At 67.9% G+C, this 22,059-nt stretch overlaps 1 protein-coding gene across 1 annotated transcript; it reads left to right on the top strand.

The window, feature by feature from the left end:
* Positions 1-2,727: 2,727 nt before the first annotated feature.
* Positions 2,728-20,774, top strand: COL1A1 (collagen type I alpha 1 chain). The gene is made up of 51 exons (XM_072919110.1): positions 2,728-2,965; positions 4,418-4,612; positions 4,741-4,775; positions 4,886-4,921; positions 5,815-5,907; positions 5,984-6,052; positions 6,896-6,940; positions 7,165-7,218; positions 7,375-7,428; positions 7,550-7,603; positions 7,755-7,808; positions 7,911-7,964; positions 8,042-8,086; positions 8,312-8,365; positions 8,490-8,534; positions 8,688-8,741; positions 8,994-9,092; positions 9,179-9,223; positions 9,303-9,401; positions 9,614-9,667; positions 9,759-9,866; positions 10,526-10,579; positions 10,734-10,832; positions 11,005-11,058; positions 11,139-11,237; positions 11,339-11,392; positions 11,947-12,000; positions 12,104-12,157; positions 12,264-12,317; positions 12,547-12,591; positions 12,682-12,780; positions 12,908-13,015; positions 13,296-13,403; positions 13,502-13,555; positions 13,662-13,715; positions 13,813-13,920; positions 14,021-14,074; positions 14,423-14,476; positions 14,906-15,067; positions 15,180-15,287; positions 15,382-15,489; positions 15,594-15,647; positions 15,755-15,862; positions 16,386-16,439; positions 16,559-16,666; positions 16,782-16,835; positions 16,987-17,094; positions 17,181-17,463; positions 18,426-18,616; positions 18,702-18,944; positions 19,015-20,774. The coding sequence occupies exons 1-51, from the start codon at positions 2,884-2,886 to the stop codon at positions 19,159-19,161; spliced, it is 4,362 nt and encodes a 1,453-aa protein (XP_072775211.1). The 5' UTR covers positions 2,728-2,883; the 3' UTR covers positions 19,162-20,774.
* Positions 20,775-22,059: the final 1,285 nt, after the last annotated feature.

Genomic DNA, 22,059 nt, shown 5'->3' on the forward strand with positions numbered 1-22,059 from the left:
GATCTGGGGCTGGAGAGGGGATCCAGGGCTGGAGAGGGGATCCAGGGCTGGAGAGGGGATCTGGGGCTGGAGAGGGGATCTGGGGCTGGAGAGGGGATCCAGGGCTGGATCTGGGGCTGGAGAGGGGATCCAGGGCTGGAGAGGGGATCTGGGGCTGGAGAGGGGATCTGGGGCTGGAGAGGGGATCTGGGGCTGGAGAGGGGATCTGGGGCTGGAGAGGGGATCCAGGGCTGGAGAGGGGATCTGGGGCTGGAGAGGGGATCTGGGGCTGGAGAGGGGATCCAGGGCTGGAGAGGGGATCCAGGGCTGGATCTGGGGCTGGAGAGGGGATCCAGGGCTGGAGAGGGGATCCTGGGCTGGATCTGGGGCTGGAGAGGGGATCCTGGGCTGGATCTGGGGCTGGAGAGGGGATCCAGGGCTGGAGAGGGGATCCAGGGCTGGAGAGGGGATCCAGGGCTGGATCCAGGGCTGGAGAGGGGATCCAGGGCTGGAGAGGGGATCTGGGGCTGGATCCAGGGCTGGAGAGGGGATCCGGGGCTGGAGAATGGATCCAGGGCTGGATCCAGGGCTGGATCTGGGATCTGGGGCTGGAGAATGGATCTGGGGCTGGAGAGGGGAATCCAGGGCTGGACAGGGGATCCAGGGCTGGATCTGGGGCTGGAGAGGGGATCCGGGGCTGGATCCAGGGCTGGATCTGGGATCTGGGGCTGGATCTGGGATCTGGGGCTGGAGAGGGGATCCAGGGCTGGATCTGGGGCTGGATCTGGGATCTGGGGCTGGAGAAGGGAACAGGGCTGGGGGCAGGGCTGGGACATGCCTGGGCACACGAGTGACCCCCACCAGTATTCCCAGTGCTCCCTATATTCCCAGATTTCCCAGTAGTCCCAGTAATCCCGGGATTCCCAGTGCTCCCAGTACTCCCAGTGCTGCCAGTATTCCCAGTTCTCCCAGTTCTCCCAGTAATCCCGGGATTCCCAGTGCTCCCATTACTCCCGATATTCCCAATACTCCCATTGCTCCCAGCTCTCCCAGCTCTCCCGGAATTCCCGGAATTCCGATCCCGCTGCAAGGCCCGGCGCAGTGGCAGGAGCCACAAGCGGAGCGCTCCCAGCGCTCCCAGTATTCCCAGTACCCCAGTGAGCTTCGGTCCCAGTGACAGGGCGGACAGAGGTTCAGGAGGCCCCGCTCGCCCAGTTCTCCCAGTATTCCCAGTAATCCCGTGGATCTCCAAGCCCTCCGTACCCTGCTGGGGGGAACGAGTAGAGGTGTGAAGGCCGAGCCCAGTGCTCCCAGTGCTCCCAGTGCTCCCAGTATTCCCAGTGCTCCCAGCGCTCCCAGTGCTCCCAGTGTTCCCAGTGCTCCCAGTGCTCCCAGTATTCCCAGTGTTCCCAGCGCTCCCAGTGCTCCCAGTATTCCCAGCATTCCAATGGGATTTCAAACCCTCAGCACAGCGGGAGGAGGGGGACAAATGGAGTGAGCCCAGTATTTCCAGTATTCCCAGTATTCCCAGTACTCCCAGTGCTCCCAGTTCTCTGAGCACTCCCAGTGCTCCCAGTGCTCCCAGCATTCCCAGTGTTCCCAGTGCTCCCCAGTGCCCCCAGTTCTCCCAGTGCCCCCAGCGCTCCCAGCACTCCCAGTGCTCCCCAGTACTCCCATTGCTCCCAGTTCTCCCAGTGCCCCCAGTTCTCTCTGTGCTCCCAGTGCTCCCAGCACTCCCAGCACTCCCAGTATTCCCAGTTCTCCCAGCACCCCGAGCCCACAGTCCCCCAGCACAGCGCGGGGGGCCCCGGGGCTGAGCCCCTTTTCCCCCGGCCCCGGTTCCCACCCGCTCCCCAAAAACGCCGAGCGGGGCCCGGAGCTCCCCCTCCCCCGGTGCCACCTCGGCCGAGCCGCCGGGCCGGGCCGGGCGGGGACGTTTTTGGCGTGTAATTACAGCCTCCCCAAATTGCACGGTAGGTTGTGGATCATTGTCCAGGAGCTTCGGCTTTTTCCAACCAACGTGGCTCCTTCAAATGTGGAAACGGCCGTGGAGCCGTGCCAGGGGGGGAGCGCGGGGAGCGAGAGGAGCCAGGGGAAGCGAGGGGAGAGAGGGAAAGGAAAAAGGGCTGAAAACACAAAGCCAGCGCCTCTGGGGGAGGGTTTTGGGGTGCCTGTGGTTCCTGGAGGGGCTGCGGGGTTGGGGTCCCTCAGGGGATGCTCTTGGGGCCCGGCCAAGGGATGCTCTGGGGACCGCTGGCCTCGCACCGTGCCGGGGTTCGGTCCCGCTGGGGGGGTCCCCGATGGGAGCCGTGGGTGGGTTTTGGGGTGCCCCAGCTGCGGGGTGGCTGTTTTGGAGGGCGGGGGGATGGCAGGGCCCCGGCGCAGCTCCCGGCCTCGCGTGGCACCAGGGTCCCCAAAGCGCCACGTGCCACATCGCCCGTCCCCACCCAGCCAGCCCCGCAGACACCTCCGAGCGTGCAGAGCCCCCCAAAAACCACAACCCCCGCACAAACCCGCGCCCCAAACCCCCCGACCCCCACCCCGGCCGGGCCCGGGCCCACTGTGGAGCACACGCGTGTGCCCGGCCGCGTGTGCGTGTGCCCGGCCGTGTTTGCGTGTGCACGGCCACACGGCCCGGGCTGGGGAGGGGGGTCAGGGGGTGCCCCCCGACTCGCTGGGTGCCTCTGATTGGCCGAGGGGGCCGTCCAAAATCCGCTGCTCGCGCCGGGTCCCACCTCTCCGCCGCGGCGCATCGTATAAAAGGGCCGGCGCAGGAGCGGGCGAAGGGCAGTAGGAACTTTGGCTGGGGTCTGGATTTGGAGCTCCAGGGTTGCGTCGGCCCCGCATGACCCCAAGCTAAGAACAAAAGAGACCCCAAAGAGTCTACATGTCTAATATTTAGACATGTTCAGCTTTGTGGATTCTCGGTCACTGCTGTTGGTAGCAGCGACCGTCCTACTCGCCCGCGGGCAAGGAGAGGAAGACAGTGAGTAGCGGGCGCTGGGCGATGCCCTCGGCCCGGCGGGACGCGGCTCCGGGCGGGCACCGGCCCCGGGCACCGGCCACGCCCGGCCCGGGGTGCCCACGGAGAACTCGGGTGGGCGTGCGGAGCGGAGAGGGGAACGAGGGGCGAAGAGGGGAAAGGAGGGGAAATCCGCGAAAAGAAAAGAAAAGAGAAGAGGAGTGAGGGGATTTGGGGCTGGGGGAAAAGGGCTTTAGGGGCTGCGGGGTGAGGAGTCGGGGCGCCCTGCCAAGAGCGGGGAGGGAAGGAAGGGTGGAGAGAGAGGAGCCGGCGGGGAAGGAGGGAGCCGGGACGAAGGGGAGGAGGAGGAGGAGGAGGAGGAGGCCGGGAAGGGAAAGGAAAGGGGGGAAAGAGCGCGGGAGAGAGAAGAGGGGGGAGAGGAGGGAGAGGGGGGGCCCAGCCCCGGGATCTGCGAAAGCCATCAGGAAAGAATTAGAAAAGTCTCGGATGATTCATAAGCAAAATGTTTCGGCAGCCGGGGCAGCGGGGGCTGCCAGCGGCGCGGGCCGGGGGCACGGCTGGGGTCACCCCCCCGTGCCACGCCACGGCCCCGTGCCCCGCTGCCACCTGCGCCAGGGGCACACGGGGGCACCCCCGGCCCGGCGCCCATCGCCTTTTGCCCCATTTTGTCCTTTTTTGGGGATTTTTGGGGTGTTTTTCTTAAATACATTTTTATTACTATTATCATTTATTATTACTATCATTATTAAGCATTTTGCGCTGACAATGCCCATCGCGCATTTCCCCTTCTCCATTTTCCCATTCCTGTTCTGTGTCCTGCATTTCCCATTCCCATTTTGCCCCTTTTTTTTTCCCCAGAAGAATGTTGCATTTTCCGTTTGCCTTATTTTAAACACATTTTTTGGGTTTTTTCCTTTTCCTTTTTTTCCTTTTTTTTACCCCTTTTTTTACTTCTTTGCCTTTTTTTTTTTTTTTTTTTTTTTTTTCTTTTGGAGGGGCGTGGGCGTTGTTCCATGGTTCCATGAGTCCCTCTCTCCCCCTCCCCATGCCGGGACCCCTCCCCACCGCCGGGCCTGCCCGCCCCTCCCGCTCCGCTCTCCGGGGCTCTCCCGCTCCGTCTGCTCCGATCCGGCCCCGTCCCCGTCCCGCAGCTCCGGGAGCCGATTCCAGCCCCGGCTCCGTCCGTCTGTCCGTCCGTCCGTCCGTCCCCCCCGGCCTCGGGGGGCGTTTGCCTCGGCCCGATGAGCGGCCGCGGGGATTTTTGGTTGGAATTGCAGAATTCCAGCCGCTGTGGGAAGGGTTTGTGGTGGAGCTTTCCCGTGTCACCGCGCCGCGCTGATGAGAACCAGATGAGGGGAAGGGAGAAGAGAGGGGAGGGAGGGGAGGGGAGGGAGGGGAGGGGGAGCCGGCCGGCCCCGGGCCGCCCCTCCTGACGCTGCCCCCGCCCCGTCCCAGTCCAAACCGGGAGCTGCATCCAGGATGGGCTCACCTACAACGACAAGGACGTGTGGAAGCCAGAACCGTGCCAGATCTGCGTCTGCGACAGCGGCAACATCCTGTGCGACGAGGTGATCTGCGAGGACACCTCCGACTGCCCCAACGCCGAGATCCCCTTCGGAGAGTGCTGCCCCATCTGTCCCGACACCGACGGTATCGCGACATCCCCTCCGCGGGCTGCCACCCCCCCCCCCCCCCGGGACCGGCGGGCCCCGCGTCCCCTCCCGCGGTGTGGGGCGGGTGATGCTGCGCCGCTCTGAACCCCCTTTTTCCCCCCACAGCCTCCCCTGCCTACCCAGAAAATGCTGGAGTAGAGGTAAGGGCCCCCCCAAAACGCAGCCACCCCCCCCCCCAGTTTCACCACAACCCCGCCCCGCGTTTGCAGCCCCCCCTTTTCTTTTAACCTCTTCTGTCTCTGCCCCACAGGGTCCTAAAGGAGACACCGGCCCCAAAGGAGACAGGGTGGGTGTGACCCCCAGAGCCCCCTGCTCTGCAGAGACCCCATCCCGCGGGGGGACACCCCAAAACTGCTGGGGGACACCCCAATCCCGCTGGGGGACACCCCAATCCTACAGTGGGATACCCCAATCCCACAGGACTCACCCCAATCCCACAGGGCTCACCCCAATCCCACTGGGGGACAGCCCCATCCCACTGGGGGACACCCCAATCCCACTTGGGGACACCCCAATCCCACTGGGGGACACCCCAATCCTGCTGGGGAACACCCCAATCCTGCTGGGCTCACCCCAATCCCACTTGGGGACACCCCAATCCTGCTGGGCTCACCTCAGTCTCCCACTGGGGTTCATCCCAGTCCTGCTGGGCCTTAACCCAATCCCCAGCTGAGCTCACCCCAATTCCACTTGGGGACACCCCAATCCCACAGGGCTCACCCCAGTCCCACAGGGGGACACCCCAATCCCACAGGGGGACACCCCAATCCCACAGGGGTTCACCCCAATTCCACAGGGGGACACCCCAATCCTGCTGGACTCACCCCAATTCCACTTGGGGACACCCCAATCCTACAGTGGGATACCCCAATCCCACAGGGCTCACCCCAGTCCTGCAGGGGTTCACCCCAGTCCCACAGGAGCTCACCCCAATCCCGCAGGGCTCACCCCAATTCCTCTGGAGCTCTCACCCCAGTCCCACAGGGCTCACCCCAGTCCTGCTGGGGGACACCCCAATCCCACAGGGCTCACCCCAGTCCCACAGGGCCTCACCCCAATCCCGCAGGGCTCACCCCAGTTCCTCTGGAGCCTCTCACCCCAGTCCCACAGGGCTCACCCCAGTCCCACAGAGGGACACACCAGTTCCTCTGCAGCTCTGACCCTCTCTTCTCCCCGCAGGGACTGCCCGGCCCCCCCGGCAGAGACGGAATCCCCGGCCAGCCCGGCCTGCCCGGCCCCCCCGGGCCCCCCGGCCCCCCCGGCCTCGGCGGGGTGAGTGTGGGGGGTCCCCGGCGGCGCAGCCCCCCGGGGGTCCCGGCCCCGCTCACCCCCCGCTCTCCTCCCGCAGAACTTCGCTCCCCAGATGTCCTACGGCTACGACGAGAAGGCCGGAGGCATGGCCGTGCCCGGGCCCATGGTGAGGGGCACGGGGGCACGGGGGGCACGGGGGCATGGGGGGCATGGGGGGCACAGGGGCACAGTGGGCACGGGGGGAATGGGGGGCACGGGGGGCACAGGGGGCACAGGGGGCATGGGGAGCACGGGGGGCACAGGGGGCACGGGGGGCATGGGGGGCATGGGGGGACACCAGGAACATGCGGGCACAGGGAGCACAGGGGCACGGGGGGAATGGGGGGCACGGGGGGCACGGGAGGACACCAGGAACACGGGGGGCACAAGGGGCATGGGGGGACACCAGGAGCACAGGGGGAAGCTGGGTGAGGGGACAGGACAGGAACGGTCCCTGTGCCGGAGATGTCACTGAGCACCAGGACACGGCAGCGATGTTGGGGACAGGGACAGGGAGGGGGTGACAATGGGGACAGGGAATGTGCAGGGACAGGGATGGGGATGGGGGGGGTGACAATGGGGACAGGGAATGGGTGAAGGTGGGAGCAGAGATGGGGATGCAGTGTTGGGTTGGCAATGGGGACAAGAAAATGGGATGATGGGGCCATGGCAATGGGGACAGTGGGGACAGGCAATGGGGACAATGGGGACAGTGGGGACAGGCAATGGGGACAATAAAATGGGGCGATGGGGGCACGGCAATAGGGGCAGGGATGGGGTGGCAGTGGGGACAGGCAATGGTTGGTGCTGGGGACAAGGGATGGGGTGGCAGTGGGGACAGGGAGCAGGGACGATGGGGACAGGGAGGGGCTGGCTTTGGGACAGTGATGGGGTGGAGGTGAGGGCAGCAGGGGAGGGGACAGGGGGAGGGTGACAAGGCCCCACTGATGACACTTTCTCTTCTCCCCAGGGCCCAGCTGGTCCCCGTGGTCTCCCCGGCCCTCCCGGTGCTCCCGTGAGTGTCACCTCCTCCTGTCCATTTGGGTTTGGGGACAAACAGCCCCTCTGGGGTGGGGGGACAGGTCGGAGGTGTCACACCCTCCCTGACAGCTGCAGAAGCACGTGGGGACAAAGTCCCGGTGCCACCACACGGGGGGACACCGCCACTGCCACGGGGGGATCCAGGCCCAAGTTTCTCACTTTCTGACCCATTTTTCATCCTTTATTTTTTCTCCCCAGGGTCCCCAAGGTTTCCAAGGTCCCCCCGGTGAACCTGGAGAGCCTGGTGCTTCTGTGAGTGCTGTCACCTGCCGGTGTCCCCTGGCTCTGGGGACACTGCTGCTGCTGCTCCCAGCCCTGCTGCGGCCACGGCGCTGCCAGGGGCGGGTGGCAGTGTGACAGGGGCAGCTGTCACCTCAGCACCCTCCCCCTGCCCTCCCTCTCTCCTAGGGTCCCATGGGCCCCCGAGGTCCCGCCGGCCCCCCTGGCAAGAACGGAGATGACGTAAGTGGCCCACCCGTGGGGTCCCCCCACTTTGGGGCCCGGTGGCCCTGCCAGCCCCCCCAGGCCAGCAGGAGCTGCCTGGCTCGGGGACGTGCCACCAAGGCCGTGTCCTTGTCCTCAGGGTGAAGCTGGCAAGCCTGGCCGCCCCGGAGAGCGGGGTCCCCCCGGCCCCCAGGTGAGACAGTGAGGGGACACCCCCAGCTGTGCCCCGCGAGGGGACACCCCCAGCTGTGTCCTGCTCGGGGACACCCCCAGCTGTGCCCCGCAAGGGGACAGGCCACTCTGGTGTGGGGACAGTCCCCATCACCGCCCCCCGTTTCCCCCAGGGCGCCCGAGGTCTCCCCGGAACCGCCGGCCTGCCGGGCATGAAGGGACACAGGGTGAGTCCCCCTCCGTGCTGGTGACACCCAGGGGACGAGGGACCCCTGCCCTCCCCCTGTGTCCCCCCCTGACCCCCCAGCCCTTCTCTCTCCTGCCCCCAGGGTTTCAGCGGTCTGGATGGTGCCAAGGGTGAGCCTGGACCTGCTGGCCCCAAGGTGAGGAGTGTCCCCAGTGTCCCCGCTGTCCCCTCCGCCCTGCAGAGCAGGTCCCTCACGGTGTCCTTCCTCCCTAGGGCGAGCCCGGCAGCCCCGGAGAGAACGGAGCCCCTGGGCAGATGGTGAGTGTGGGCCCAGGGCTGTGGGGGACAAGGACGGGGGTGACCCGGGGGGGACCCCGCTGCTCCTCAGGGCCCCGCCGGGAATAGGGGCGGGAGGGGCTGAACCCCTCGGGAACGTCCCGTGGGCAGCACTGGGGGCACAGGGGTGGCAGGAGGCTCCGAAAGGGGCGAGTGCCCACCCTGGCGACCCAAGCGTGTCCTAAACGTGGCCTGTCCCCTCCGCAGGGTCCTCGAGGTCTTCCCGGCGAGCGAGGCCGCCCCGGCCCATCCGGCCCCGCCGTGAGTATTTGGGATGTCCGGGCTGAGATCCCTGCCCGGGCACGGGGCCCGAGCTCACCCGTGCCACCCGCGGGGGCCGCCGGTGCCACCCGCGGGTCTCACCCACGCTGTCCCCTCTCCGCAGGGCGCTCGTGGCAATGACGGTGCTCCCGGCGCTGCCGGTCCCCCCGTGAGTACCCCCGACCCTCCCGGGGGCAGATCCCCTCCCGGCTGCCCCACGGGCAGCCCTGGCCGGGAGCCAGGGGGGCTCTGCTGCCTGGGGATCCCCCCGAGCCCGCTGGGGCCGGGACCCCCCCTGAGCCGTGTCCCCTGTCCCCTTTAGGGTCCGACTGGTCCCGCTGGTCCCCCCGGCTTCCCCGGTGCCGCTGGTGCTAAGGTAGGGCCTGCCTGGCTCTGGGGGTAACTGGGGGGCACTGGGGGGCACTGGGAGGGCGGGCTGGGGGGTGCTGGGCAGGGAAGGGGTCCCCGAGGCCGGAGCGCCCCGGCTGGCACTGCCTGCGACAGTGGCACCCGTGGGGACGTCCCCAGCGTGTCCCGGGCGCCCGTCTCGGCCGTGGCACCGCGGGCAGGTGGAACCAGGGCAGCCCCGGCGCTCACGGCTCCTCCTCCTCCTCCTCTTCCTCCGCAGGGTGAGACCGGTCCCCAGGGAGCCCGTGGCAGCGAAGGTCCCCAAGGTGCTCGCGGCGAGCCCGGCCCCCCCGGGCCCGCTGGCGCTGCCGGTCCTGCTGTAAGTGACACCCCGGGGCTCCCCGTCCTTCGGCCTCGCCGCCTCCCGGCCCCGCCGTGACCCTCCTCTCCCTCTTCTCTCCGCAGGGCAACCCCGGTGCTGACGGCCAACCCGGTGCCAAGGGCGCGACCGTGAGTGTCCCCCGCGTCCCCCCGGGCCGGGACAGGGAGGTTCGTGCCGCCCGCTCACGGCCTCCCGTGCCTCTTGCAGGGCGCTCCCGGTATCGCTGGCGCTCCCGGCTTCCCCGGTGCCCGCGGTCCCTCCGGACCCCAGGGTCCCAGCGGCGCCCCCGGCCCCAAGGGCAACACCGTGAGTACCCCCGGGCTGCTCCGGCCGCCTCCTCCCGGGCCGGCAGCGCTGCGGCCCCGCCTGGAGGCGCCTCTGGGGTGTCCCGCGGTCCCCGCGGGGCCGGTGGGGCGGGGGGCGGCTCCTCGGTCCCTCTGAGGGCTCGCCGGGCGTGGGTCGGGGTCCCTCTGCTCCTCGATCCGCCGCTGAACCTTTTCTCTCTGCTCTCCCTCCAGGGTGAGCCCGGCGCTCCAGGCAACAAGGGCGACACCGGTGCCAAAGGCGAACCCGTGAGTGTCCCCCCGATGTGTCCCCGGGGGCGCGGCCCCCGCCGGCTCCGGGCCCCGCCGGGGCTCCTCATCCCTGCGCGTCCTTCCCCAGGGTCCCGCCGGTGTCCAAGGCCCCCCCGGCCCCGCTGGAGAGGAAGGCAAGAGAGGAGCCCGCGGTGAGCCCGGCCCCGCCGGCCTGCCCGGCCCCGCCGGCGAACGTGTGAGTGGGATGGCCCTGTCCTTGTCCCCAGCCCTGCCATGTCCGTGTCCATGTCCTTGTCCCCATCCCCACCATGTCCCTGTCCCCATCCCCACTATGTCCCTGTCCCTGTCCCCAGTCCTGCCATGTCCCTGTCCTTGTCCCCAGCCCTGCCATGTCCGTGTCCATGTCCTTGTCCCCATCCCCACCATGTCCCTGTCCCCATCCCCACTATGTCCCTGTCCCTGTTCCCACCCCTGCCATGTCCATGTCCCTGTCCCCATCCCCACCATGTCCCTGTCCCTGTCCCCATCCCCACCATGTCCATGTCCATGTCCCTGTCCCCACCCCCCCATCCCCCCGTGAACCTCGTGCGTGCTTGGGGACCCCGTGGTGACACCCCCGACCCCCTCAGGCTGCTCCCAGTGGCGGCCGTGTCCCGCTGTGCCACATGTGTCCCCACACTGACCCTGCTGTGTCCCCCCGTGTCCCCACACTGACCCCGCCGTGTCCCCCCGTGTCCCCACACTGACCCCGCCGTGTCCCCCCGTGTCCCCACACTGCCCCTGCCGTGTCCCCCCGTGTCCCCACACTGACCCCGCCGTGTCCCCCCGTGTCCCCACACCGACCCTGCCGTGTCCCCCCGTGTCCCCACACTGACCCCGCCGTGTCCCCCTCAGGGCGCTCCTGGCAGCCGCGGCTTCCCTGGCGCCGATGGCATCGCCGGTCCCAAGGTGGGTGCCCGTGTCCATCTGCGGGACAAAGCCGCGTCAGCGGGGCCCTGTGCCCCTGGCCGCTGTCCCCTGTGCCCGCTCCGCGGGGACACGGCTCCGTGCCGCTGCCCCGGTGCCGTCCTGCAGCTGCGTCACCCCTGTCCCCTGTCCCCAGGGTCCCCCCGGCGAGCGCGGCTCCCCCGGCCCCGTTGGCCCCAAAGGATCTCCTGGTGAAGCTGGACGCCCCGGGGAACCCGGACTCCCCGGTGCCAAGGTGAGCGGGCACGGTGACACGGTGACACGGTGACACGGTGACACCGTGACACGGTGACACGGAGCCGCACGGCTGCCCGCTGCCGGCGGAGGAGCCGCGTTCCGGGACGCTCCCGTTCCCCGGAGCACTCCCGGGAGCGCCGAGCTCCTGACCCCCTCCCGCTGCCCCGCAGGGTCTGACTGGAAGCCCCGGGAGCCCCGGTCCCGACGGCAAGACCGGCCCCCCGGTAAGTTGTCCCCGCCGGTGTCCCCTCGTCCCCCGGCTCGCCGCGGGCCCGGCTGACGCGGCGCTGGCTCCCCCCGACAGGGTCCCGCCGGTCAAGACGGGCGGCCCGGTCCCCCCGGTCCCCCCGGAGCCCGAGGCCAGGCCGGCGTGATGGGATTCCCCGGTCCCAAAGGTGCTGCGGTGAGTGCCACCCCCGAGGCCGCTGCCGCACCCCGAGTGTGCCCGAGGGGCGCCCCGGGACTGTCCCCGGTGCCCCCGGGCTGATCCCGCTCCGGTTCTAGGGCGAACCCGGCAAACCCGGCGAGAGAGGAGCCCCCGGTCCCCCCGGCGCCGTGGTGAGTGTGGGGCGGGACACGGGCGGCCCTGGGGGTGACACGGAGGGTGGCACGGAGGGACACCGTGCTGTGGGTGACACGGAGGGCGGCAGGGAGGGTCACTGTGCTGTGGGGTGACACGGAGGGTGACAGAGGGTCACCCCACGCTGGGGTGGCGGAGAGGGCCAGCTCGATGGGTGGGAATGGGGTGGGAACGCGGTGGCAATGCGGTGGCAATGCGGTGGCAATGGGGTGGCAATGCGGTGGCAATGGGGTGGGAACGCGGTGGCAATGCGGTGGCAATGCGGTGGCAATGGGTGTGAACGGGGCTGAGGCAGCCAGGGAAGGCTCCTGGCGCGGGGCCGCAGCGGGATGAGGTGTCCGGGATCCCGTCCCGGTGGCTCCCGGCGGCGCTGGAGCGGGGACAGCGGCGGTGACGTGGCCGCGGGCAGCTCGCCGCGGTGTCTCCCGGCCTTCGAAGGATCCCGCGGCCGCCTCCCGGCCCACGCCCATCCCGGGGCGGGCACGGAGCCCCGCGGGGGCCGCCCTGAGCCCCCTCCTCTCCCTCTCCCCAGGGCCCTGCTGGCAAAGATGGTGAAACCGGTGCCCAAGGTCCCCCCGGCCCCACCGTGAGTATCCCCCGGCCCGCGGGCCCCCAGGGCCACGCCTGGCCACCGGACAGGGGCCTCGGGAGCCACCTGCCCCCCTCCATGGCTGTGCTGTGTCCCCCAGGGCCCCGCTGGAGAAAGAGGTGAACAAGGTCCCGCTGGTGCTCCTGGCTTCCAGGTGAGGAGCGTCGCCTTCCCCGGCAGGGGACAAAGCACCCAGAGCGTGGGTGACATTGCCCTCGTCCCCTCCGTGGTGGCTCACGGCTCCTCTTCTTCCTCCCCAGGGTCTGCCCGGCCCCGCTGGCCCCCCTGGCGAGGCTGGCAAGCCCGGTGAGCAGGTGAGTGTGGGCACTGGGCACCCTCCTGTCCCCTCTCCCGCTCACCCCGGGGGCTGCCGCTGCTGTTGGGGTCCCCCCAGCACCCCCGGGTGCTGCAGGCAGGGGGGAGCAGTGGAACCCCAACCCTGCCCAGGGAATGAGGGACCCCTGGGGGCACCCCGGGGTCCCCTCTGCCCGTTCCCGGTGCCACCCGTTCCCCTCTGACTCGTCACCCTCTCCTCCCGCTCAGGGTGTCCCCGGAGACGCCGGAGCCCCCGGTCCCGCCGGTGCCAGGGTAAGCTGCACCCCCCATCTCCCCGCACCTCTGGGCACCCCAAAGTGCCCCCCAGGCCCCTGACGGTCTGGGCCTGTCCCACCTCCCCAGGGCGAGAGAGGATTCCCCGGAGAACGCGGCGTGCAAGGCCCCCCCGGTCCCCAAGGTCCTCGTGGTGCTAACGGTGCTCCCGGTAACGATGGTGCTAAGGTGGGTGCCGGGCTGGGCGGGGGGGCACCGTGCCCACCCTCGTGAGGGCGGCGGGTTTGGCCTCCCCGCTGAGGCCGGGCGGGTTCGCTGTGCCAGATCTCACTAATCGCTGCTTTCCCTCCGCCAGGGCGACGCTGGTGCCCCCGGAGCCCCGGGGAGCCAGGGCCCCCCCGGTCTGCAGGGAATGCCCGGAGAGCGCGGTGCTGCCGGCCTGCCGGGCGCCAAGGGTGACAGAGTGCGTGTCCCCACCCCCCGTGTCCCCTGAGCCCTGTGTCCCCCTTGGCAGCCTGCTCCCACCGTCCCTGTGCCCCCTCGGCGCTGGGGGTGCCCTGTGTCACCTCTGTCCATCCCTTGGGGACAATCCCTCGCTGAGAGCCCAGCCCTTGCGAGGAGGAGGAGGAGGAGGAGGAGGAGGAAGGTCCCAGCCCGTCCCGGGGAGGAGGAAGACCCGGGGATGTCTCAGTGCACCCCCCAAGGGACCTGTCCCCCTAAGCCCCCCTCGTGTCCTCCCGCAGGGTGACCCCGGTCCCAAAGGTGCTGACGGCGCTCCTGGCAAGGACGGTCTCCGAGGCCTGACCGGCCCCATCGGCCCCCCCGGCCCTGCTGGTGCTCCTGGTGACAAGGTGGGGACATCCCGCGGGGACAGCCGTGTCCGGGCAGTCACCGCCGCCTCCGCGCCTCAGCCCTGACCCCGTTGTTCTCTTTTCCTGCCCTTTTCCAGGGTGAAGCCGGTCCCCCCGGTCCCGCCGGTCCCACCGGCGCCCGTGGTGCTCCCGTAAGCGTCCCCCACCCTCGGTGCTGGCCCTGCCACCGCTCGGTGGTGGCCGCGGTGGCCGTGCCCCGCTGGCCTCACGCCGCCCCCTCCCACCTCTGTTCCCCAGGGTGACCGCGGCGAGCCCGGTCCTCCCGGTCCTGCTGGATTTGCTGGCCCCCCCGTAAGTGCCACGGGCTGTCCCCCCCGGCCCGGGGGTCCCCCGCCGCCCCCCAGGGAGGCTCGGAGCCCCCCGGGCTGACACCGGCGCTGTCCCGCAGGGCGCTGACGGCCAGCCCGGTGCTAAAGGTGAAACCGGGGACGCTGGAGCCAAGGGTGACGCCGGTCCCCCCGGCCCCGCCGGCCCCACTGGTGCTCCCGGACCTGCTGTGAGTGCCCCCCTCGCCCCCCGCGCTGCCCGGGCTGCAGCCCCAGGGCGCGGCTCACCCCTCTCCTCCTCCTCCTCTTCCTCCTCTTCCTCCTGCCCAGGGTGCTGTTGGTGCTCCCGGTCCCAAAGGTGCTCGCGGCAGCGCTGGACCCCCTGTAAGTACCGCTTTTGTGGGGAGGGGGCGTTTGGGGCAGGCTGGGGGTACCCCCGGGTGGGAACAACCCCGAGGGGCTTCAGCCTTGCCTCTGCTCCCCCCACGCCGTGGGGCACACCGGCCCCACGCCCCCAAACCCGCCCGGGCCGGAGCGGGGTGGCCTCACCCCAGCAGGGATAGAGCAGAGGAACAGGGGGGGGCTGCCTTTGCACCCCCAAATCAGCCCCCCAGGCGGGCGCTGTCCTCCTGGCCACCAGCCCCGGGGCTCCCTGCGTGACCCCAGCAGGGAGGGGACAGTCCCCGAGCCCCGACCCTGCCCCACCGATGCCCTCTCCTCCCTCCCTCGCAGGGTGCTACTGGCTTCCCTGGCGCTGCAGGAAGAGTCGGACCCCCCGGCCCCTCTGTGAGTACCCCGGGGGGATTTGGGGGGCTGGTGATGGGGTCATGGATTGGGGGGCTGGGGACATGGGACAGGAGGTGATGGGGACATGGATTGGGGGTGCTGGGGACATGGGACAGGAGATGATGGGGACATGGGACAGGAGGTGATGGGGACACGGGACAGGAGGTGATGGGGACATGAGATAGGAGGCACTGTGTCCCATGTCCAGGAGATGCTGGGGACATGGGACAGGAGGTGATGGGGACAATGGGACAGGAGATGCTGGACACGGGACAGGAGGCTCTGGGGACACGGGCCAGGAGGCTCTGGGCACCGTCCCGGTGCCGCACGTGGCCGCCCTGTCCCCCTTGGCCCCGGGACACCCCGGCCACCTTCAGCCGGCCCCGGGACACCCCGGCCTGACGCCGCCGCCTCCCCCGCCCCTCTCAGGGCAACATCGGCCTGCCCGGCCCGCCCGGCCCCAGCGGGAAGGAAGGCGGCAAAGGACCCCGCGGTGAGACCGGCCCCGCCGGCCGCCCCGGAGAGCCGGGCCCCGCCGGTCCCCCCGGTCCCCCCGGCGAGAAGGGAGCCCCCGGCGCTGACGGCCCCATCGTGAGTGCCCCGCTGCCCGGACCCCTCTGCCCGTCCCCTCCTGCCGCCGGCCCCGCCGTGGTGAGGGTGGCGGCCGCCGCCGCCCCCGCTGAGGCGCCGTTTGTGCCCGCAGGGCGCTCCCGGTACCCCCGGACCCCAAGGTATCGCCGGCCAGCGCGGTGTGGTCGGTCTGCCCGGCCAGAGAGGCGAGCGAGGCTTCCCTGGGCTGCCCGGCCCCTCCGTGAGTACCGGGGGGCTCCCGGCCGCCCAAGGCTCCGTCACCCCCGGGGGTGGCTGTGCCGGGGTGCCTGAGCCCCCGCTGTGTCCCCCCGCAGGGCGAACCCGGCAAACAGGGACCCTCCGGCTCCCCCGGCGAGCGCGGCCCCCCCGGCCCCATGGGCCCCCCCGGCCTGGCCGGACCCCCCGGAGAAGCAGGACGTGAGGTGAGCCGTGGCACCATCGGGGCTGGGAGCACGGACCCCCCTGGGGGGCTGTGAGACCCCCCCCGTGCCCCCCCAGCCCTGACGAGGGTCTCTGCTCCCCGTAGGGCGCTCCCGGTGCTGAAGGTGCCCCCGGCCGTGACGGTGCTGCCGGTCCCAAGGTGAGTGGGCTCCGAGGGGGGCTTGGGGGGGCGATGGGGCTGGGCTGGCCCGCACTGACCTCTCCTCTTCCTCCTCCTCCTCCTCCTCCTCCTCCTCCTCCTCGCAGGGCGATCGCGGTGAGACCGGCCCCGCCGGCCCCCCTGGTGCTCCCGGTGCCCCCGGTGCCCCCGGCCCCGTCGGTCCTGCTGGCAAGAACGGAGATCGCGGCGAGACTGTAAGTGACGCTCGGCCCAGAGCCCCCCTTGCGCCCCCCGGCCCGGGGACACCAGGAAGGAGCCGGTTCTGGGTCTGGGGCCTGGCCCGGGCTCGGCTCCTGCTGCTGGAGGAGCTGCCCCAGCAGGGCAGAGGTGCCACCACCCTGCAAAGGGCCATCCCAGGGGTGCCACCACCCTGCAAAGGGCCATCCCAGAGGTGCCACCACCCTGCAAAGGGCAGTCTCAGGGGTGCCACCACCCTGCAAAGAGCAAAGGGCCACCCCAGAGGTGCCACCACCCTGCAAAGGGCCATCCCAGAGGTGCCACCACCCTGCAAAGGGCCACCCCAGAGGTGCCACCACCCTGCAAAGGGCAAAGGGCCATCCCAGAGGTGCCACCACCCTGCAAAGGGCAAAGGGCCATCTCAGAGCTGCCACCACCCCCACTCGAGGGTCCCCGAGCGCCCCAGGGTGGTTCTGCCCCAAGCCAGCAGCAGCAGGAAGTGCAGGACGCTCTAACCTGTCCCCTTCTCTCCTGTGCCAGGGTCCCCAAGGTCCCGCTGGCCCCCCTGGTCCTGCTGGTGCTCGTGGTCCTGCTGTAAGTGATGTTCTGCTCTGTCCTCCTCGGCGCCTCTGTGTCCCCACAGGCGTGGGGACAGTGAATGGCCCGGATCTGCTCAGCTCATCTTCCTCCTCCTCCTCCTCCTCCTCCTGCAGGGTCCCCAAGGTCCCCGTGGTGACAAAGGTGAAACCGGTGAACAGGGTGACAGAGGCATGAAGGGTCACAGAGGCTTCTCCGGTCTCCAGGGCCCACCCGGTCCTCCCGTAAGTCCCGCGGGGCGCCGGTGGCCCCGGGCGCTGCCGCCCGCCCGTCCTGGGGGCGGCACCAGCTGCTGATGCCACCTCTGATGTCGCCTCTTCTTCCTCCTGACTGTCACAGGGCTCTCCTGGCGAACAAGGTCCTTCTGGTGCTTCTGGTCCCGCCGGTCCCCGAGTGAGTCCCGGGACGAGCCGCGACATCCGCAGCGCGGGGTGGGGGGCGTGGGGTCTCCGCCGCCACCGGGACCCCCGCGGGGCCGTGGCTCGGGGCTGGAGGCTCCGCCGGGGCCGCACGGCCGCGCTCACGCTTCTCTCCCGCCCCGCAGGGTCCTCCCGGCTCCGCCGGTGCCGCCGGCAAGGACGGTCTGAACGGGCTGCCCGGTCCCATCGGTCCCCCCGGTCCCCGCGGCCGCACCGGCGACGTCGGTCCCGTCGTACGTCCCGACCCGTCCGCCCCTCCTGAGCCGCCCGCCTTCAGCGCCCGCTCCTCCGTCACCATCTTCCTCCTCTCACCCCGCAGGGTCCCCCCGGGCCCCCCGGGCCCCCCGGTCCTCCCGGCCCCCCGAGCGGCGGCTTCGACTTCAGCTTCCTGCCGCAGCCGCCGCAGGAGAAGGCGCACGACGGCGGCCGCTACTACCGGGCCGATGACGCCAACGTGATGCGGGACCGCGACCTGGAGGTGGACACCACCCTCAAGAGCCTGAGCCAGCAGATCGAGAACATCCGCAGCCCCGAGGGCACCCGCAAGAACCCCGCCCGCACCTGCCGCGACCTGAAGATGTGCCACGGCGACTGGAAGAGCGGTCGGTGTCCCCCGCCCCGGTCCCCGCCGGCCCCTCGGGGCTGTCACCCCGTCTCTGTCCCCTCTGCTGCTCCTCGCTTCTGTCCTTCTTCCACCTCCCGGAGCACCCGCAGCGCCCCTCGTCTGTCCCGTCTCTCCTGTCTGCCCTCCCCACCCTGCTCCATCCCCCCTGCTCCATCCTCCCTGCTCCATCCTCCCTGCTCCATCCTCCCTGCTCCATCCTCCCTGCTCCATCCCCTTGCCGTCCCTCCTCCGTTTTCTCCCCTTCTTCTTCCTCTTTTCCTGCTCCACGCTCCACCTCCATCTCCCCCCTTTGCCTTCCTCACCTCCCTCCTCATCTCCCACGGCTGCTCCTCGCCTTCCTCCCCTCACCTTCAACATCTCCCGCCCCTCACCCATCCCTCCATCCTCTGCTCCTCAGCTCCATTCTCCATCCCCTGGGGCTGCTCCTCACCCTGTCCTTCATCCCTCCTGACTCTTCCTCACCTGTTCCCTCCTGGATTCTGCTTACATCCATCCCTGGAACTGCTCCTCACTGTTCCATCCCTGGGGCTGCTCCTCACTGTTCCATCCATGGGGCTGCTCCTCATTCTCCATCCCTGGAACTGCTCCTCACTGTTCCATCCCTGGAGCTGCTCCTCATTCTCCATCCCTGGGGCTGTTCCTCATTGTTCCATCCCTGGGGCTGTTCCTCATTCTCCATCCCTGGGGCTGCTCCTCACCCTGTCCTTCATCCCTCCTGGCTCTTCCTCACCTGTTCCCTCCTGGATTCTGCTTACATCCATCCCTGGAACTGCTCCTCACTGTTCCATCCCTGGGGCTGTTCCTCACCTCCATCCCTGGGGCTGCTCCTCACCTCCATCCTCCCTCCCTGCCGCTGTTCCTCCCTTCCATGCCCCCGGTGTCCCTGCCCCGCTCCCCACGTCCGTCCTTCCCCTCTCCTGACCCCGTCCCATCCCTCAGGCGAGTACTGGATCGACCCCAACCAAGGCTGCAACCTGGACGCCATCAAGGTCTTCTGCAACCTGGAGACGGGCGAGACGTGCGTGTACCCGACACGGGCGTCCGTGGCCCGCAAGAACTGGTACCTCAGCAAGAACCCCAAGGAGAAGAAGCACGTCTGGTTCGGCGAGGCCATGAGCGACGGATTCCAGGTGGGTGTGGGGCCGCGGGGGTTCGGGGCCGGGCGGGAGCGGCGGCGGCGGTGCTGACCCCCATGTCCGTCTGTCCGTCCCGCAGTTCGAGTACGGCGGCGAGGGCTCCGACCCGGCCGACGTGGCCATCCAGCTGACCTTCCTGCGCCTCATGGCCACCGAGGCCGCCCAGAACGTCACCTACCACTGCAAGAACAGCGTGGCCTACATGGAGCAGGCCAGCGGCAGCCTGAGGAAGGCTCTGCTGCTGCAGGGCGCCAACGAGATCGAGATCCGCGCCGAGGGCAACAGCCGCTTCACCTACGGCGTCACCGAGGACGGCTGCACGGTGGGTGCCGCGCCCCGGGGCGGGCGGGGGGCGCCCGCTGGCACGGGGGGTGACCCTGCTGTCCCCGCAGAGTCACACGGGCACATGGGGCAAGACGGTCATCGAGTACAAGACGACGAAGACCTCGCGCCTGCCCATCATCGATTTGGCTCCTATGGACGTCGGCGCTCCGGACCAGGAATTCGGCATCGACATCGGCCCCGTCTGCTTCTTGTAACCCTGGATGGCCCATCCGTGACAGGAGAGAGTAATAATAATAATGAGAAAAATAATAATAATAAAAAAAAGCCAAAAAAAAAACCAAAACCAAAACCCAGCCCAAAAAAAAAAAAAAAAAAAAAAAAAAAAAAAGGAGAAAATTTCACATGGACTTGAATTTGTGTCGGTTTCTATCCAGCGTCTCTAAAACAGCTCCGGTTTCGTTGCCGTAAGAGAAAAACCTCAAAAACCCTTCCCACCCCCCAAAAAGAAAAAGCCAAAATATTCAACCCCCCTAAAAATATTAAAAAAACCAAATAAATGACTTTTTCAAACAAAATCACCAGGAAGTGGGTTCGCTTGCTTGCCCCCCTCATTCCTCAGCCGGCAAAGCTCAGCTCCCCGAAGGGTCCCCGAGCCCCCCGGGACCCCCGGGCCCCCTCCCCACCAACCCCTTCGCTTCTTGCATCTCATTAGAATTTTAATTTTTGCTGCGAGGAAGATGTCGAACTCCTGGCTATAATTTGCTTTTTCTCCCTTGTTTTCCCTCTTTCCCTCCCCTCTCCCCGTTATTTTTTATTCGGATAATGCTGATTTGGAGTTTTCTCGATTTCCTTTTGTTCCGTTTATCTTTTATCATGATTTTTTTTTTGTTTCGTTTCGCTTTGTTCGTTGTTTGTTGTTCATTTTCTTTTCATTCAGGCAGCACAAGCGATTCACTCCCGAGCCGCGGAGCAGCTCCGGCCCTGCTGTGCTGAGCCCTGTGCGGACGCTACCTCACCACCTCACCACTCTGGGGCTCCTTCATCGCCTTTTTGAGTCCAATTTGGGGCTTTTTTCGGTTTTTAGCTTCGTTCGGAGCTTTTCAGCCGTGCCGGGACTTTCCTGCCAGGTTCAGAGCAAAGGTGCTAATTTCCCCCCTCCTCTTCCCCCCTTTTTTCTCTCTGGTTGCTCCGTTGTTCTCTTATTTTGATTTTCCTTTGGAGGTTTTCTCTCGCTCAGGATTTTTATCCTGTTTTTTTGGGGTTTTTTTAATTATTATTTTTAAATATTCTCTTTAATTTTGGCCCCGGAACACCCAACCCCGGGACCGCCTGGTGCTACAACCTCCAAAGAGGTCTCAGCTTGGTCTGTTCTAATCCCCCTCTATTTTACGGTTTATTTCCCTCCTTTTTTTAACTTTTTTTTGTTTTATTCTGCTGCTCAGCTCCGCTCGGGAATTTTCCAAAGGTGCTATTCCCCCCCTGCCCCCACCTCCACCCCCCACCAGCAAATCCCGCAGAGCAAGAGGCATCAAATCCAAGGGGAAAAGGAATAAATCGATTTTCCAGGTGGAGCAGGTGGAACTCCAGCTCCGCTCTCATCTTCCAGCAGCTTTTCCTCCCTCCCTCCCTCCATCCCTCCCCACGAACCCACTCCCCTGGCCGGGTGCTCCGGCTTCTCCCCGGTTTTGTACCTACTTTGTATAATGTATTATAATAATAATTAACTAATTAACTAATTAATAATTTTAAAGTGGTTTGGGGGTTTTCTTATTTTCTTTTTTTTTTTTTTTAAATGAATGGAAATTTTATTTTATTTTTTTTTTTTTCCTGACTGCTGAAATAAAGGCATGTGAAATGATCCAACCAACCTCGGGCTGCTCTGCGCCGCTCTCGGGGGGCTCGGGGGGTCCTGGCCGGGCGATGTTGGGGATTCCTCGTCCCTGATCCCACTCTCATCCTGGCTGGGCGATGTTGGGGGTTCCTCGTCCCCATCCCGCTCCCGTCCTGGCCGATCCCGCTCTGCTCCCGGCGGCTTCTGTGCTCCGCTCCCTGCCCGTCCTCCTCCTCCTCCTCCTCCTCCTCCTCCTCCTCCTCCTCCTCCTCCTCCTCCTCCTCCTCCTCCTCCTCCTCCTCCTCCTGTCCAGTCCCCCCATCCCGGGATGTGGGGGGAGGAAGGAAGGGGAGGGGGCTGGAAGGGCTGGGGGCACAGATCCGCTGGGAACCCCCCAATGGGAGGGATTTTTGGGGGGACCCCAAATGGGGAGGGCTGGGGGCGCAGAGCCGGTGGGAACCCCCCAATGAGAGGGATTTTTGGGGGGTCCCCAAATGGGGAGGGGGCTGGAAGGGCTGGGGGCACAGAGCCGCTTGGAACCCCCCAATGGGAGGGATTTTTGGGGGGTCCCCAAATGGGGAGGGCTGGGGGCGCAGAGCCGCTGGGAACCCCCCAATGAGAGGGATTTTTGGGGGGTCCCCAAATGGGGAGGGGGGCTGGGGGCACAGAGCCGCTGGGAACCCCCCAATGGGAAGGGTTTTTGGGGGGTCCCCAAATGGGGAGGGGGCTGGGAGGGCTGGGGGCAGCCAGGCTGGGGACACTGTTGGGGGGGGGCTCAGCTCAGAGCGACCCCCGAAAGGCAGAGCTGGGGAGGGGGGTGGGCACAGAGAGACGCCCCAAAATGCGGGGTTCCTGTGGGGTGCCCCATTAGGAGCCCCTCGCTGGTGCCGGGGGGGCCGTGCCCGGTCTGTGCCCCCTCCCCGTGGCGGGGGGCACCGGGGACCCCCGGGCCGGGGCCGGTGCCGCTCCATCAATGACCGCCCTTGTTCTGCGGGGCCCCCGCGCTCCCCTCGCCCCCCGCTGGCGCCGCCCCGGCCGGGGGGGTTCTCCAGGAGCTCTCCGGGCGCTCTCAAAGAGCCTCTTTCTTCCTCGGGGCTGGGCCGGGGGCGGCCCCGGGGGCGGGGAGGGGTCCGGGGGGCGCCGGGCGGCGCTGAGCGGAGCGCGCCGGTGAGACCCCGGCGGGCACGGGCAGCCAGGTGAGCTGGGGGGGGGCGGTATGGGGGGCATCGCGGGGCTCCGGGAGCGCGTCCCCCCCTTTGTCCCAATCCCCAGCCCCATCCCGCTGCCCTGGCCCCCATCGGGGCCGGGGGCATCACTCGGA

Source organism: Taeniopygia guttata, chromosome 27, assembly GCF_048771995.1.
Source record: "Taeniopygia guttata chromosome 27, bTaeGut7.mat, whole genome shotgun sequence".
Taxonomy (NCBI): Eukaryota; Metazoa; Chordata; class Aves; order Passeriformes; family Estrildidae; genus Taeniopygia; species Taeniopygia guttata.